The following is a 15,160-nucleotide window of genomic DNA, read 5'->3' on the forward strand; positions in this document are numbered from 1 at the left end:
GCTGAGAAACTGAAATCCACATTTTCAAGTGATATCAAATGTTTAATTTACATTCCAGTATTATTTTTAAGGATGCGATAAGGAGTTTATAAACTGACAACCGGCACCTGTAATTTTGATTAAATTATGCACATAATTTTATACTTCATGAAGCAATTTAAATGTATTATCTTCTTTATTTAAAAGTCTTCTTTTTTTAGAGTACTACAAAAGTGGCAGCAGCCACTCTGGGACAACGTGTATTAAAATTTGATGTCAAGTAATGATGTCTTAGAAATTAAAAAATAAAAACTGTACTAAATCAATATTGTTAGCTTGTTACATGAACCTAGGAAAACCTACTCACTTTTAAATATTGGAGGTGGTTCATCATAGAGCTAGATAGTCAGAGACTAACACAAAAAAGTAGAGGTGGTTGCAAAATCTGATTTGTCACCAGACCACCATAGTGTCATCTGTGTTGGACACCATCTGTTGCTTTACATCTTAGGTTAGCTGCAGAAGTGTTCCAACTGGATGGTGCTAGGTTCACTGTGATTCAGTGGGCCCCAACTCACTAGGAGGCTGAAACAACATTTTAAAAAAGTAAAATCAGTAAAGCAAAATAAAGGAAAATCAGTAAGCAAATATACTTTCGTATTGAAGTATAGTAGATTTATAGCTATCAGTTGTATTAATTTCAGATGTACAGCAAAGAGAATGTTATACAGTACATATATCCATTCTTTTTCAGATTCTTTCCCCATATAGATTATTACAGCAAAGGGAGCAGAGTTCCCTCTGCTATACCATAAGTCCTTGATTGTCTATTTTATATACAAGAGAGTGTATATGTGTAAGTGAAGTAGCCTGATGTTCCATAGAGTTGCTGATTCCAGCTCCATATCTTTTCTCTGGTTTGTTCTTTATGGTATTATCATTTAATCAGTTATTTGTCTGTCTCTTTTATGTGTATCATCATCATTTTTTGTTTTCTTTTACCACAAATGCAGTAAGAACTAGGAGTCAGCACAAGTTAGATTTTCTTCCTCCACTGTTGCATGTTGGTATTTGGAAAGTTTCTGTAAACCAGAAATGCTTCATTAAAGTTGGAATTGCATTACCAATTTCTTAACATTATATCAAAGGATAAGGTCAAATAGAACAGCACTGGTGACAGAGTCAGTGTAGGAAACAAGAAGGAGGTAAATAAAGAATCAGAGTAAAATCCTGAAAGCCTTTGTGTACTAGGCCACTAGTCATTTATCAGTTGATGAAAAAAGTGCAAAATGAAGTGCCCTAGAAGTCTAAACCACCACTGACACTTATATTCATCATGAATCAAAAGTAGGATTATCTTGGGAGATTCCAAATTCTCTGCTGGATAGAAATTTAGAATTTGGAAATACCTCAAAGTGATTTTCTATTCCAGCTCTCTTGTTCACCACATTTATTAACACTGAGACTAACTCAGAAGAAAGGAGGTGATTTATCAACATTAGAAAACCCTCAGGCTCCTGACCCAGAACTTCGCTGCCCTTTGCCTCTTGGGACATCATTGAGTGTACACATGACTCCAGTTTGATTCAGAGGTTCTTCTGTGGCTTTTAATTTGCATGCAGTTAAATCATTATATTCTTCCTTCCTTTTCTTTTTTCTCTCTCATTGCATTTGAATATTAAAAAAAATTACTTTCAAATATATTACTGTTGCTCTTACTGCAAATAAAATTGTTATAAATTATGTCAGCAAGTGTGAGATCAAAGAGATGGTGTCTTTAAAACCTTATAAGAATATAGGACAGGAAAATATATAACATAAAATAACAATTAGCTTGTTTTTATTTTTTATAGTCAACTAATAAGCATATTTATTATATTTCCAAATTGGCTTTGTAGATTTGAACAAGCTCATATGCATGTAATTCCATGTATAGGATCCAAAAACACATTAACACATTAGTCACCTGAATTGTTTTTAATTTTATACATTAAGCAAAAGGTAAATACTCTTCACAATTCTAATATTCACATTATGGCCTAATGCCTACAATAAAATTTTTAAATAGTTTCCAGTAGGAATTTCAGTTAAACCTCTCTCATTTCTTTCTCAATTTTTATCCTTTTACCTCAGCCTTTTTAGTTTCCAAATATGTATTTATTCATATAGTTGGAAACCAGTATTTTCTGGAATTTTCTCATGGTGCAGTGGGGTAAGGATCTGGCATTGTCACTGTAATGGCTTGGGTTACTGCTGTGGCATGGGTTTGATCCCTGTCCCAGGAACTTCCACATGCTGCAGGAGAGCGAAAAAAAGAAAAATAAAAAGAGAGAACCAGTATTCCAGTAATTTCATAACTTTAATACTTTAATGTACATTAAATTAGGAACTTTATTCCTCTACTGATTTTAGTGTTTTAATTCATTTGGCATTTTGGATGAAGCAATACACCATAGTTGAAATTCTCCCAAATTAGAAAATGGTTAGGTGTTTTCAAAATATTTTTAACTAAATACCAACAGAAGTAGATTTTCTTCAGGGCAAAGAATAGCAGACACATATAATATAATTCCTAAGATGTTTCAAACCTGGCACCTCCTTAAAGTATTGAGTGAACCTAACTCCATCCTGAGTAAAGAATTAGCCCTAACTTGGCATTTGAGAGAACACAAAACTGCTTCAGTATCCTTAAAATTGACACTGTGCTATTTTTTTCATTGATGTTAGACAGAGTCGCATGCCTTGGTGATAGAGTGAAATTCATTCTTAGAGAGTGAATTTGCATGTAGGCATTCCTATTACAAGAGTCCTTGTTTCTGTAACCCAGGAACAGCAACCAGGCTTGATGTGATAGGTTTTGTAGGTAGCTGCTGAGCATTTATTATTACTTGTCAAAATAGCAGCTCTATGTTAGAACTTCCCCTCACGTCAGGGATTTTTTTCCCTGCTATGCGATCAGTTTACATTTTTCCTGAGGATGGTACATTTCTCAAAATATAGCGAATGTACTTCCATTAAAACATTCCGTTGTTAAATAGAAAATTTAACAAATTATGCTTGATGAAAAGTCAAAGTGATTAAACTTTTAACATATTTTGAAAATAAGTAAATGTAATAGTAAAAAGTGAGTATAAAAGCCTTTCAGTTCCTTCAAATAACCAGTGTGAGGAAAACCATGATCTATAGTCAGAATAATTCTTTACCCCAACATAAAAATTTTAGTATGACATACAGGCTTTTAAGATCCCTTGTTTTGTCTCTTGGATGGAATACCAAAAGTCTATGTACAAAAAGGAGAGGAAGTGATGACATATAGAAAAGGAGGATTAATAGGTCCATGCACACTCACGTGTTCTTCTGTCATAGTCTACACTGCTTGTTAATGGCCTTTGCCGAATAAGGGGAGCATTTGTTCTGGGGATCAACACAATGCTAGAAAATCTCCTACAGCCAGGTAAATTGTTACTGTCTTAGAAACTAGTTCACTCATATTGTCTCATGGGAAAGTCATCATTACAGTGTTTGGAAACATTATAATAATTACATTATAAATTTATTTAGCAAAATAGTTTCAGAAACAAGTAATATAGGAACTATGTTTACACCCCAGTAACAGTATTAAATTCAGATTCTACTATGTGATCATATTAAGTTTTACATCTATTCTGTAAATAAAAAACAATTGTAATTGAAAAGAATCCTGTCAAGTCAGCAGTAGACTATCAGGTATGACAGGATTTAGTGATAAAATGCTATCACATTACATCAAATACATTATAAAATACATGAAGTTGTATAAATGGCTCAGTTATAAACATAACAACATATATGAATTTCCTTTGGTATTAAAATGTAGCATAGGACTTTCAGAAACAAATTGTGCAATCATGAAAACATATTTTGGAGAGATAATTTTATAGATATTCTATAAATTTGGAATGTTTTCATGCTTGACATGAAATTCTTTGCCCAGCACATGCACACAAGAGGTAGAAAATTGAAACTAATATTTAAATACCTAAGGCGTGAACTACTCTCATTTGAAGGATTATTAAATAAACATGATCCTTTCTCTGGGAGTTCTTTTAAAAGTATTATTGTCTTATAATTCTTTCTGTATATACAGATCCATATTTTAGCATAATTTTGCCTAGTGATCATTAGCAAGACAGTTTTTCAAACAAATTTTTAGAGATAGAGTGTTTGGATTATTTCAGATTCATTAAAACTCATCTGATATGGAACACAGAAAATATTAACAAGTTTAATAAGCATTTGATATTTTCACACCTTAGCATATAAGTGCAAATTTTTTTTATTTTTAGAAGTATTTATTTTTTTTACGTAAATTTTTTTAACAAAATTAAATTTCATGATAAGAAAAATCCCAGCGTTTGGTCATGTGTTCCTTTAGTTACATGTTCTTTTATTTTAAGAAGTTATGTTACCTTCCAGTATCTAACAATAGAAAATCATTTATATAGTTATTTTAAATTTGTTTATACTTAGATAACTATACTATTCATTATGATTAAAACATGTAAAATAAAAATATAGACTAAATAAAGCTATGTAGTGTGTGATTCACTGTAATAAGAGAGCAAAATAAAAAAATAGGTCAACTGCCTGACACTTCATAAGTTTTTATGTTTTACCTAAAGATTTCTAAGACCTTAGGTAATGAGTATTAAAGACAGATATAAAGAAACATTTAAGAATGAGATGTAGTGTGTATTAAAATTTTAATAGGAATTCCATTTTTAACACTTAGTTGAATCATTTTTGGATAATTTTTTACTTTCAACAATTAGTTGATAATTTAAATCTGAAAATGACTAATTAAACCATAATAGAAAGAAAGCCAAAGTCTGGTCTTTGCCTCCATGACATTACTTATCTTTGGCACAGCCCCTCCACTTTAATATGATATGCCCTTTTGTGCAGAGATTTATATTTTTTGATGTAATTTGAAGAGTGTGGCTTAAGATAGGGAAAGCCTGTAGGTAAATTGAATAGAAATTTTAGACTCCAGAAGCATAGACACGTGGAAGCAGTCTCTTCCATGGGTAGAGTAGAAGGTGAGTAAAACTGGTAGGCAACAGTGAAAACCAAAGCAAGAAAAGAGAAACTGGTGTGCTAGAGAAGATAAATAATATTACTTTGAGATTCTAAGGATATGAGAATCATTTATTCAATTAATTTTCCACCCAAGCATATACACTTTTGATTATTTTATGATTCAGTCCTTATAAACCACTTCTTACCACTCAAAGGATGCAGGATCGTTGTCCTGGAAATCATATATTATGCTAGCTTTTGGATTATTTTAGATCCACACCTGTGTTTTTGAAAAGTGCATTTTTACTCTATGGGGGCCAAGTAGTCATTAACCTCACTATGTATGTCTCTCTTTTCCATGATCTGAGGATGGCGCTCACACTTTCTTGTTTTCGATCTTTAGTATAACATACATAAAGATCAGTACAGAAGCTGTGATAACGTCTCTGCCAAATCATCTGATAGTGATGTCAGTGACGTGTCCGCCATCTCCCGCACCAGCAGTGCCTCCCGCCTCAGCAGCACAAGCTTCCTGTCGGAGCAGTCTGAGCGCCCCCGGGGCAGAATTAGGTGAGTGGGCAGCACCTTTTGTACAAACTCATTTAAAAATGCACCTGGATTCCTGAATATTCTTGATAAAATAAAGTTTAGGTCAAGTAGCAGAAACGTTTCATTGAAGTGCCTGGGATTAGAGTAGGTTGAGCATTTGTGAACTGTTTTTTAGTGTTGCTCAGGTTGGTACTTTCTATCAGATAAGGCTTATAACCATGGTCATATTTTTAGAGATGACTTTGAGTCGCATTCGCACGAGTTCCTTCTAACATGATTAAATCCACAAGGCGTTCTTTAGTTTAGTGTCAGAAAGCTCTTTCTGTAAGGGGCCAGATAGTAAATATTTCAGGCTGTGCAAGACAGTCTCTGTCACATTGCTTTACAGTGTCATTGAGGTGCAGAAGCTCTGCAAAATAGGAGCAGGGTCATATTCCAATGAATTTTTATTGACAGAAAAACAGAAAGTGGGCTACATCTTCCATGGGCTATAGTTTGTTTATCTCTTCTTAAAGCATACAGCAGTTGGTCTGTCTTCAGGTAGATGTGATAACAAAATACACATCCCTATTTTCCATTCTGTTGAGTTGTAAGAGATTTGCATGAAATTGGTTTAATCCCGACACAGTTGCCTTGGTTCTCACAAGGTACATAACCCTGCTGAAAGTTAAAAGATCCCAGGAATCTGATGCCATCTTAAGTTAGACAGACTCAGTATGGACCAGGCATACTTTATATTTATTCTTAACTAATTTCAGGAATAGAAATTTCATTGTAGGCATTTGGGGGTTGATGAGAAGTCCAACAAATATAAATGTCCAAAGCAGGAGCAGTCATCTTTCTAGTACCCTGAAAGTCTGACACGGATGATCACACATTTAGATGATGTAAGATAAAAATGTATCCTCAAGCATTCCGTCTTCATCAGTTTCTTCGCACCCAACTCATCTGTTGAAGCAAATTGAGAACAATTATCTTACTGTTAATTAACAATGTCATACTCTAAGAATCTCCAAGAGCAATTCCAATAGATCAGAATATGAATAGGACATGTTTTATCTCTAATTAGAGTGTGCTCCAGCATCTGGTCCTAACAAAGTATTAAGTTCACTAAAATTTAAGAAAGAATTATAAGGGCTAAAGAATGTAGCCAAGTTGAGCTGTCAGGATAAAGAGGTAACAATTACTCTAATCGATTCCTTTTTATTGAAATATTATTAAGGTATGTTTCAAAACCTATTCAGTTGAGCAAAATATTGATCAATAGGGCTTAAACAAAGACTTTTTCACCTTTAGTCATGAAAAACCATTTACTAAATAATTACAAAACCATAAATCTTGAAGTAATTTTGTTTGTTTACAACATAGGTAAGTACCCCGAGTCCTGCCCCATAAAGTACGACTAGTTAATAGAATTCATGTTACTAATGGATGTGAGAGTCATGTGTGAGTCCACTGTCATTTTCTTGAAATTTCAGAATAGATTCTTCAAAAATTTATTTTTAGGAAAAATTTAGCTGTATGATTTTTGAGGAAGAAAGCAAAAAACAGAGAAGATTTAGGCAGCTCAACAACAGGGACTATAGTATATACAAAGAGTGAGAAGAAACTATAGGGTAGTGCGTTGGAACCAAGCTTACTTACCTGGTGAGAAAATAAATGGTTTAACAAATGACACTAATTATACCTGTGTCATGACAAGACGCAAAAGATAGAGGATTTTTTTGTCCCCTTGATTCATATGACTTGTCTTATTCATCGAAGGTGGTGGGGGTAGAGGTAGACCTACCTAAAAAGGTACAGATAAATTTCCTAATGGCAAATCAGTTTTCTCCAGGCATTTCCTTGTTTTCAGCTTGCTTTTCCCTTCTCTGCAGTTTAGAACACACTTGAGCTGAGGTTTATTTTTATGTAAGTGGATTATATAAATATAGGCAGTAAAGCTAATGGCTAAACAAGTTTCCCCTGAAGCTAAGGTTAACTGTTTTCTGTAGCCCCTTATGTAGGTCGGGGATTCTTTCCATGTGGTGCGTGTTTGAGTTCTTAGAACACTAAGAGGAGGGAAGGAGGAAGAAAGAGCATAGGTTAAGATGTGGGAAGGGACAGGCTTTCTTCTGAAATTCAGAACCCAGTTTTCTTTTCATGTCTGTTCTTGATGCGCGCGTGAGCATGTGCACACACACAGTTCCTTTGCACCCACCATCAACTGTTTGGTAAAAACCTGAGACAGGGTTTGTCATTAAAAAAAAAAAAAAGGGGAGTTCCCCTCGTGGCGCAGTGGTTAATGAATCCGACTAGGAACCATGAGGTTGCGGGTTCAGTCCCTGCCCTTGCTCAGTGGGTTAACGATCCGGCGTTGCCATGAGCTGTGGTGTAGGTTGCAGACGCGGCTCGGATCCCGCGTTGCTGTGGCTCTGGCGTAGGCCGGTGGCTACAGCTCCGATTCAACCCCTAGCCTGGGAACCTCCATATGCCGCGGGAGCGGCCCAAGAAATAGCAACAACAACAACAATAACAACAACAAACAAACAAACAAACAAAAAGAATAAAATGACATCAAAGGGTTGCGGGCTCATTAGTCTTAAATATCCACAATTTGTATTTAATTAATAGTTTATTAATTATATTTAATTAAATATTAATATTTAATTCACAATTAAATATTCACAATCCACTTGTGAGTAATGAATTTTATCACTAGAGTACTGCTTTGCATTTCTTTTTTCAGTAACTAGCACCTGCCTTGATTTTAAAATTCTTTATTCATGTTAATGCTTAAAAGATGAAAAATCTGATCAATATGTTAATAAATGTATTTATGTTTCATAATAGGTACCAACAAACCTTTGCAATCCTATCAAGTGTAAGGATGTTATTCTTTCCCAAGACTTCATGAAAGTATAAAGTCTAAGCCACATACTCAAGGAGATTATAATCTATTTAAGAGTCTGAAACCTATTTTTCTATTTTGGTTCCCTGTACAACTGACCCCTGAACAATGTGGGCAGGAAGCTGAGACAATTTGAGTAGAATCAGGACTCATACCCTGTTCTTTCGATCCCATATATTATCTCTAATTGAATACACACTTTGCCCCACACTTAAAGATCTATGAAATCAAAATACAAGTACTGTATTTACTGAAAAAACCTGCATATAAGTGGACCCACTCAGTTCAAACCCATGTTGTCCAGGGGTCAAATGTTTATGTCTTTTCTGAAATTTAGCTAACACAAGAAGTGTTTTACTATATATTACCTTAGATGGGTTTTATTCTGGAAGTCATTAAAAGAATTTAGAAGACATGATAGCATGTCCTAAAGTCGGTGGCCAGTATCTAAAAGTCAGCCAGATGTCTAGTATTCTCCTGAAAGACCATAGAGAGAAACACTCACTTGATCTTATCCATATTATATAGGACTGTCACATGTAGCCACTTAAATACCACGTATGGTTATGGGCCAAGAAAATGTCCAAAGAAGCACCTCTGCAGTGAGTAGTGGGCTGCACAGTATTTCCCAAACTCTGCTTATTACATTTTCCTGTTAATGACTGACAGAACATACTATTGTTTGTAAGGTTTTGAGAAGTTCTTTCTTGGAACAACTCGTTTATCTTTGTTTATTCCAGTATTTACCAAACTTATTTCATCCTGGAATGCCTGTTTTACATGAACATCTGTTAATGTATTGCATCATTTTTGAGTGAAGTTTGGGAAATTCTGTTTTAGATAAATCAGAGTCCTTTGACTTAAAAGAGGAAAGGCTGTAAATGTAGCTTCAAAAAGCCTGTTGGAGAACAAAACAGATAAAGTTAAATACTTATAACATGTATATAATGTGTATGGGTTTAAAACTATAAATATATTTGGATGATCAATCTCTAATAAAAGATCATTTTCATAATATAGGGAATTCTTGGGCCATATCCTGAGTCTTTTGTGTTTGAGGTAATTATTAGGGAAAAAAATATCTTGATCACTCAGGAATGGCACTAGCTAACCATATGATTCTTTCTGTGGATTGGAAGAGGGCATCCCTTCCTCTGGATGCGTTCTGAATGGTTCATTCAAAATAGTCCAAAACATGGGAGTTCCCTGGAGTTTGCTGGTTAGCTCTGGGCACTGTCACCACTGCAGCCTGGGTTCAGTCACTGGTCTGGGAATTGAGATCCCACATCAAGCCATTGCTTACCATGGCCAATATATATATATACTATATATATACAGTAGCGAAAACATATTCCACATTTTTAGAGTTTATGTATAAGGAAACTGTAGTAGAAAAACATACTATAATGTGTATATTAGGGTAATTAGCCTTTTATAGATATAAAGGATTAAAAGTTATTCTAAAAATTGTTTACATAGATTAAAATTACTTAAAACTAAATTTCTAGGATGATTCTTACAGTACAAAATCCACACTTTGCACTTCAGGATAATGGTCATCAACAAAGATTTGAGGTTCCTTGCTTTTCAGATTTGTTCTTCATGCAGGTTACAGTTTTAACTCAGTATTTGCTTAAATATTTCTCAAAGAATATTTTCCCATCTAACTACAAAATATACAACGTATATTAATAGAGGTGGCATAATTTTTTTTTTATGGCTGCACCCATGGCATATGCAAGTTGCTGGGCCAGCATAGCTGTGACCTATGCCATAGCTGCAGCAACACTGGATCCTTTAACCCACTGTACCAGACTGAGGATCAAACCGGTACCTCTGCAGCATCCCTAGCGGCTGCAGTTGGACTTTTAACCCACTGTGGCACAGTGGGAACTCCTAGGTGAGATGATTTATAACAAAAACTGCACATATACTAAAAGCCAGGAAGGAGATCTTGAATTTCTGATTCTCTGTTTTTATTTTTTAAACATCAAAGATATTCATTCCAAAAAGGAGCAGAATTTTCATGATATAGCTATGAATTTTTTTCGTCTTTATCGTATATCAGTTTCTTTCCCAGTAGACAAATTTTAGGTAAAATCAAGCTATAAAAGCAAAGGCAAGTATAATTCTGCAATTGCTTTCAGATATTATACAGTTTTAAAGGTTCTGTCAAAATCAACAATTTCCCAGTAGCATTCATGTTTGTTCTCCTGGACCTGCAAGGCTAGTGACTTTTAACAAACACACCTGAAAAGCAAATCTGATGCAAATAGTTTTTGGTCTTTTTATCATCTTTTTTTAAAAGAATGTTTTCAAAAGCAATCATTTTCTTATAGATTCATGGTGTAAATGATATGAGAGCAAATTTAAGAGAAGTTATCTTCAATATGCAAATAGTGGTCTTATAATGAAAAATTTACTAAAATCTGGCAGTTGATGTCAACAGGCATAATAACTAATAAGCATATATTGAAGGAAATATATTTATGTTTATTGGGAGATTTTAAAACATTGCAAGTTAAATTATTTGATGGTTTAAATTGTGATAGAGAATGAGTGCATGGGTTAATATATTCTGGGAAATTGATGCTGATTTTGCAGTTGTGTTAGAAAAATGTTACAGGAGTTCCTGTTGTGGCTCAGCAGGTTAAGAACCTGACTAGTATCAAAGAGGGTATGGGTTAGATCCCTGGCCTTGCTCAGTGGGTTAAGGATTTGGCATTGTGCCAAACTGTGGCATAGGTCGCAGATGCAGCTTCTATTGGACCCCTAGCCTGGAAACTTCCACATGCCACAGGTGTAGCCCTAAAAGAAAAAAAAAAAATGTTACAGAAAATTTCAAATGCCTTGTACTTCACGATGAAGTCCTTCAACTCAGCAAGGGAATACAGGATACCATTTAAAAATAATCTTTGTATTTTTTGTGATGGCATTTGAAAAATTCTTAACTGTGAATGCATTTGTTACTCTGTTAATAATCTTAGAATAACAAGTGAAACTTTCATTGTATATACTTGTTAATCATTATGCCTAATGACATGACATGGAATATAGTCAAGAGCAATCAAGAGCAAATACTTAGAGCTATCCACACAATTTTGCATGTTCTTATGTTGTGCTATGGAAAAACGGTCTACTGAGAGCTGTACATTTACTAAAAAAAAGGGGGGGGAATAACATGGACTTTTGATGATGGGGAGAGAATGAACTAGAACACAATGAAGGATGCTGGATGTTGAATATCTGAGAAAGGAAATAAAATTTGGCCATCTTCTAGTGGCTTCTTTCATGGCATTTCTTAGTTTTAATTGTCCAAGATTGATGAGCAGACTGTTATAATTTTTTGTGACTAGATCAAAGCTGTAGAGAGATGGAAGGATTGTGCCATGTGGCCTTTAAAAAAGACTCTGCCTTTATGGTAAAATTATTAAACTACACTTATTAGTATACTGTATGCTTGAATGTGCTGTGTATTTGAATTATTACACTGTGCCAAATCCGTAACATAACCAAAACCCATTACCTATGAATGTAGGTAACCCGACCTTAGAATGGCCAGCTAGAGCTCTTGTGACAGGTGAATAGGTTCTCCTGGCAAGGTGCTTCCTTGTAAACCTTTAAGACTACAGTTTGAAGGGAAGCAGCATGGGTCTGGTATGAAACAGCTCCAGCCTGCTTTGTTTTTTGTTTTGTTTTGTTTTGTTTTTTACCATCTTTTATTTATTTATTTATTTATTTATTTCTCTTTTTCTATAATCTTAAAATACTGTAAAGGTTGGAATTTTTTTTTCCCCACTGTACAGCAAGGGGATCAAGTTATGCTTACATGTATACATTACAATTACATTTTTTTTCCCCCACCCTTTGTTCTGTTGCAACATGAGTATCTAGACAAAGTTCTCAATGCTACTCAGCAGGATCTCCTTGTAAATCTATTCTAAGTTGTGTGTGATAAGCCCAAACTCCCGATCCCTCCCACTCCCTCCCTCTCCCATCAGGCAGCCACAAGTCTTTTCTCCAAGTCCATGATTTTACTGTTCTATTCTGTCAATTCATTATGGATTTACTTTATTCTGGGAAGGTTAGAAGAATATTAGATAAATGCCTACTGTGTAATAGACAATGAAAATTGTTAGTTATAATAATAAAGTTTTAAAAATTGGACAGAAACCCAGAATATCTTATAAAGATGGGAGTTACTTGTCAAAATTATTATTTATATTTAGATCTTAGAGACAACTTCTGTCCATTGGGGGAAAATAACTACACTGCGCATGGAGTTTTAAAGTATATTGTAACATCTCATTATTTATAGAAACCTGTTTCCTTAGTTTATTTATTCTCTCAGGATTAAATTAATTCATTCTTAACATTTAACATATTTTAAAGAGCATTTTCAATGGAATCACAAGCAGTGATAATTAGAAACTTTTCTTTTAATGAGAAAAATAAGTCTTAGTGAAGGTTTGGAAGAGGGTATAAAATTATCTTATTGAAGGGGAAATAAATTCTTTGAAAGCTCAAAAATAAACCATATTAATGAGTTTGCTTATATCCCATATTAGTCTATTTATGATATTGACTACATTATATTTTGATTGTGTATAAGTGAGTATAATTTTTCCAGTTTGATTTGACTATCCTAAACTAAGTTACACATTTAATTCAATATTCTGTTCTTAAATAAAAATGAGAATATAATTCTCCCTGCCTAATTATTATTTTCCCCAAAATATGCAAGAAATTATCTTACATACTGCTAATAGCACATCTTTAATGTACCAGTTATCAAAGATGTATGAAATATATATGTCTTTTAAGTGCAAGGAGAGTAACATACATGATGAATCCTAGAGTGAACTGACAATATTAAAACAGCTTTCAAATACGATCAATTTATTCCCTAGGAATAGCTTTCAAAGGGGAAACAATTTTGAACTTTTGGGTTCAAATTCCTTTTCCGGGTATAAGATAGGTTTGTAGTTGTGATCTTGGCATTTGACATAAAGGTGAGGAGCTGTGTATTTGCTCTAGGGTTATAACTGACGTCCAGAAGAACCACTTCTATTAGATTAATGCCAGACTCAGGTATGAAACCCACTCCTGCTGCTAAGATGTTGACTGACTCTGCTTTGATGCTAATTTCCACAAGAGACCTGCTTCAAGGGCTGCTTATATGACCCTTTTGTCTTTGATGTAATGTAATTACCACACAGACAGGCTATGTTAAGGGCGCTCAGTGCTGCAGGAGCTATCAAATAGCAGGTGACTGTTCTGAGAGGACCTCAAATTGTTACTGTATTGTTGCACGGAAAAATAATATAGTGGGAATGTTCTAACAGATTCTTAAGTTTCTGTTTATCCTAATGTGCTTCCATGTTTATCTCTGCCTGTTGGAGAATTGGTGGCTAATTTTAAACCCGGCAGTATTAGATCGATGGGTAGCTAGTAGTTTTAATAGTCACCAGACATGAACTATGGGTATCAGCATTAAATACCTGTTCTTTGAGAAAATCTTCATATTTCTGTGGCAGTTATCCTATTAATTTGGAATGGATGTGATACCCTTTCAATCCAAGTCAGTTCTTTCCAAACTTCATGTGTGTCTTTCATAATTTTACCCTGACTCTAACATAAATATTATTATATTTTAATGTGTTAAAACATTGTGATGTATAAAATGTATTTTATGTGTATCAAGTGTTCTGATAGATGGTTTGCGTGCAATATCAGGCTGTAACAGTCCAGAAGTGTACCTGTTAATAATCTCATTTTATAAATAAAGATAAAAGTTAAGAGGAGTTCCCTGGTCGGGCAGCAGACTAAGGATCTGGCGTTGTCACTACAGTGGCTTGGGTTGTTGCTATGGCGTGGGCCTGAAAACTTCCACATGGCGTTGGCACATCCAAAAAAAAAAAAAAAAAAAGTGACGAAACCTGTTGAATTCACTTGGCTAGTGAGTATTGCAGCTAGATTTGGGGTTCCAGTGCTTTAACCCTTTAACTTTATGTAGCGAATCTATTTCCAGATAGATGGCTTTAAAGTCTATTTTGGCTTACAAGACAAGTTTTTTTTTTTTTAAGGAGTATTCAATCTAACTTTTCACATCCTTTTACTTTTAACCTTTCTTTGACCATATGTTACATTATTAACAATGTGTTAGTTACATTTCTTGTAAAGAGCATAGAGCTGGATTTAGATTACTCCCCCATGGCAGTTTCTATCATTTAATTGGCTAGCTAACCCATTTACATTTATTTCTATTTCTTATGTATTTGGGATTATTCTTAGGATCTTATTTTATATTTTCAATGTTTATTATTCTATTTTTCCTTTTTTCCTAATTGGTTTAGTTTTTTTTTGTTGTTTTTGGCTGTGCCCACAGCATGCAGAAATTCCAGGCCAGGGATCAAGCCCATGCCACAGCAATGACAATGCTGGATACTTAACCACTAGGCCACCAGGGAACTCCCTCCTGATTGGCTTTTAATTAAATTGTTTTTATTTCATTTCTCCTTCTATTATTCTAAAAATTATACTATTTCTATGATTTTAATGCCTAATTTAGTGTTTCACATATACTTACTAAACTAAATATTTATATTTATATTGTATGTTTATATAGTTTATTTAGTATATATTTATATAACTATATATGTGTGTGTATATATATATATATAT

General features: G+C 34.1%; 1 protein-coding gene across 50 annotated transcripts in view; it reads left to right on the forward strand.

Moving 5' to 3' along the window:
- The window catches only part of RIMS1 (regulating synaptic membrane exocytosis 1), a 462,151-nt gene that overhangs the window by 362,539 nt on the left and 84,452 nt on the right, over nt 1–15,160 (forward strand). For 49 of the 50 annotated variants that reach the window (XM_084959111.1, XM_021072879.2, XM_021072912.2 and 46 more), the window contains one exon: nt 5,441–5,607. The exons of the other annotated variant lie outside the window; for it this stretch is intronic. In XM_084959111.1, the coding sequence (XP_084815237.1) occupies nt 5,441–5,607 (167 nt within the window). The remainder of the gene's footprint in view (nt 1–5,440; nt 5,608–15,160) is intronic. 50 annotated transcript variants of the gene reach the window in all.

This window comes from Sus scrofa, chromosome 1 (assembly GCF_054392235.1).
Source record: "Sus scrofa isolate SSC_HxYL_T2T_F1_AM1 chromosome 1, Sscrofa_HxYL_maternal_Yorkshire_Landrace_v2.0, whole genome shotgun sequence".
Lineage (NCBI taxonomy): Eukaryota > Metazoa > Chordata > Mammalia > Artiodactyla > Suidae > Sus > Sus scrofa.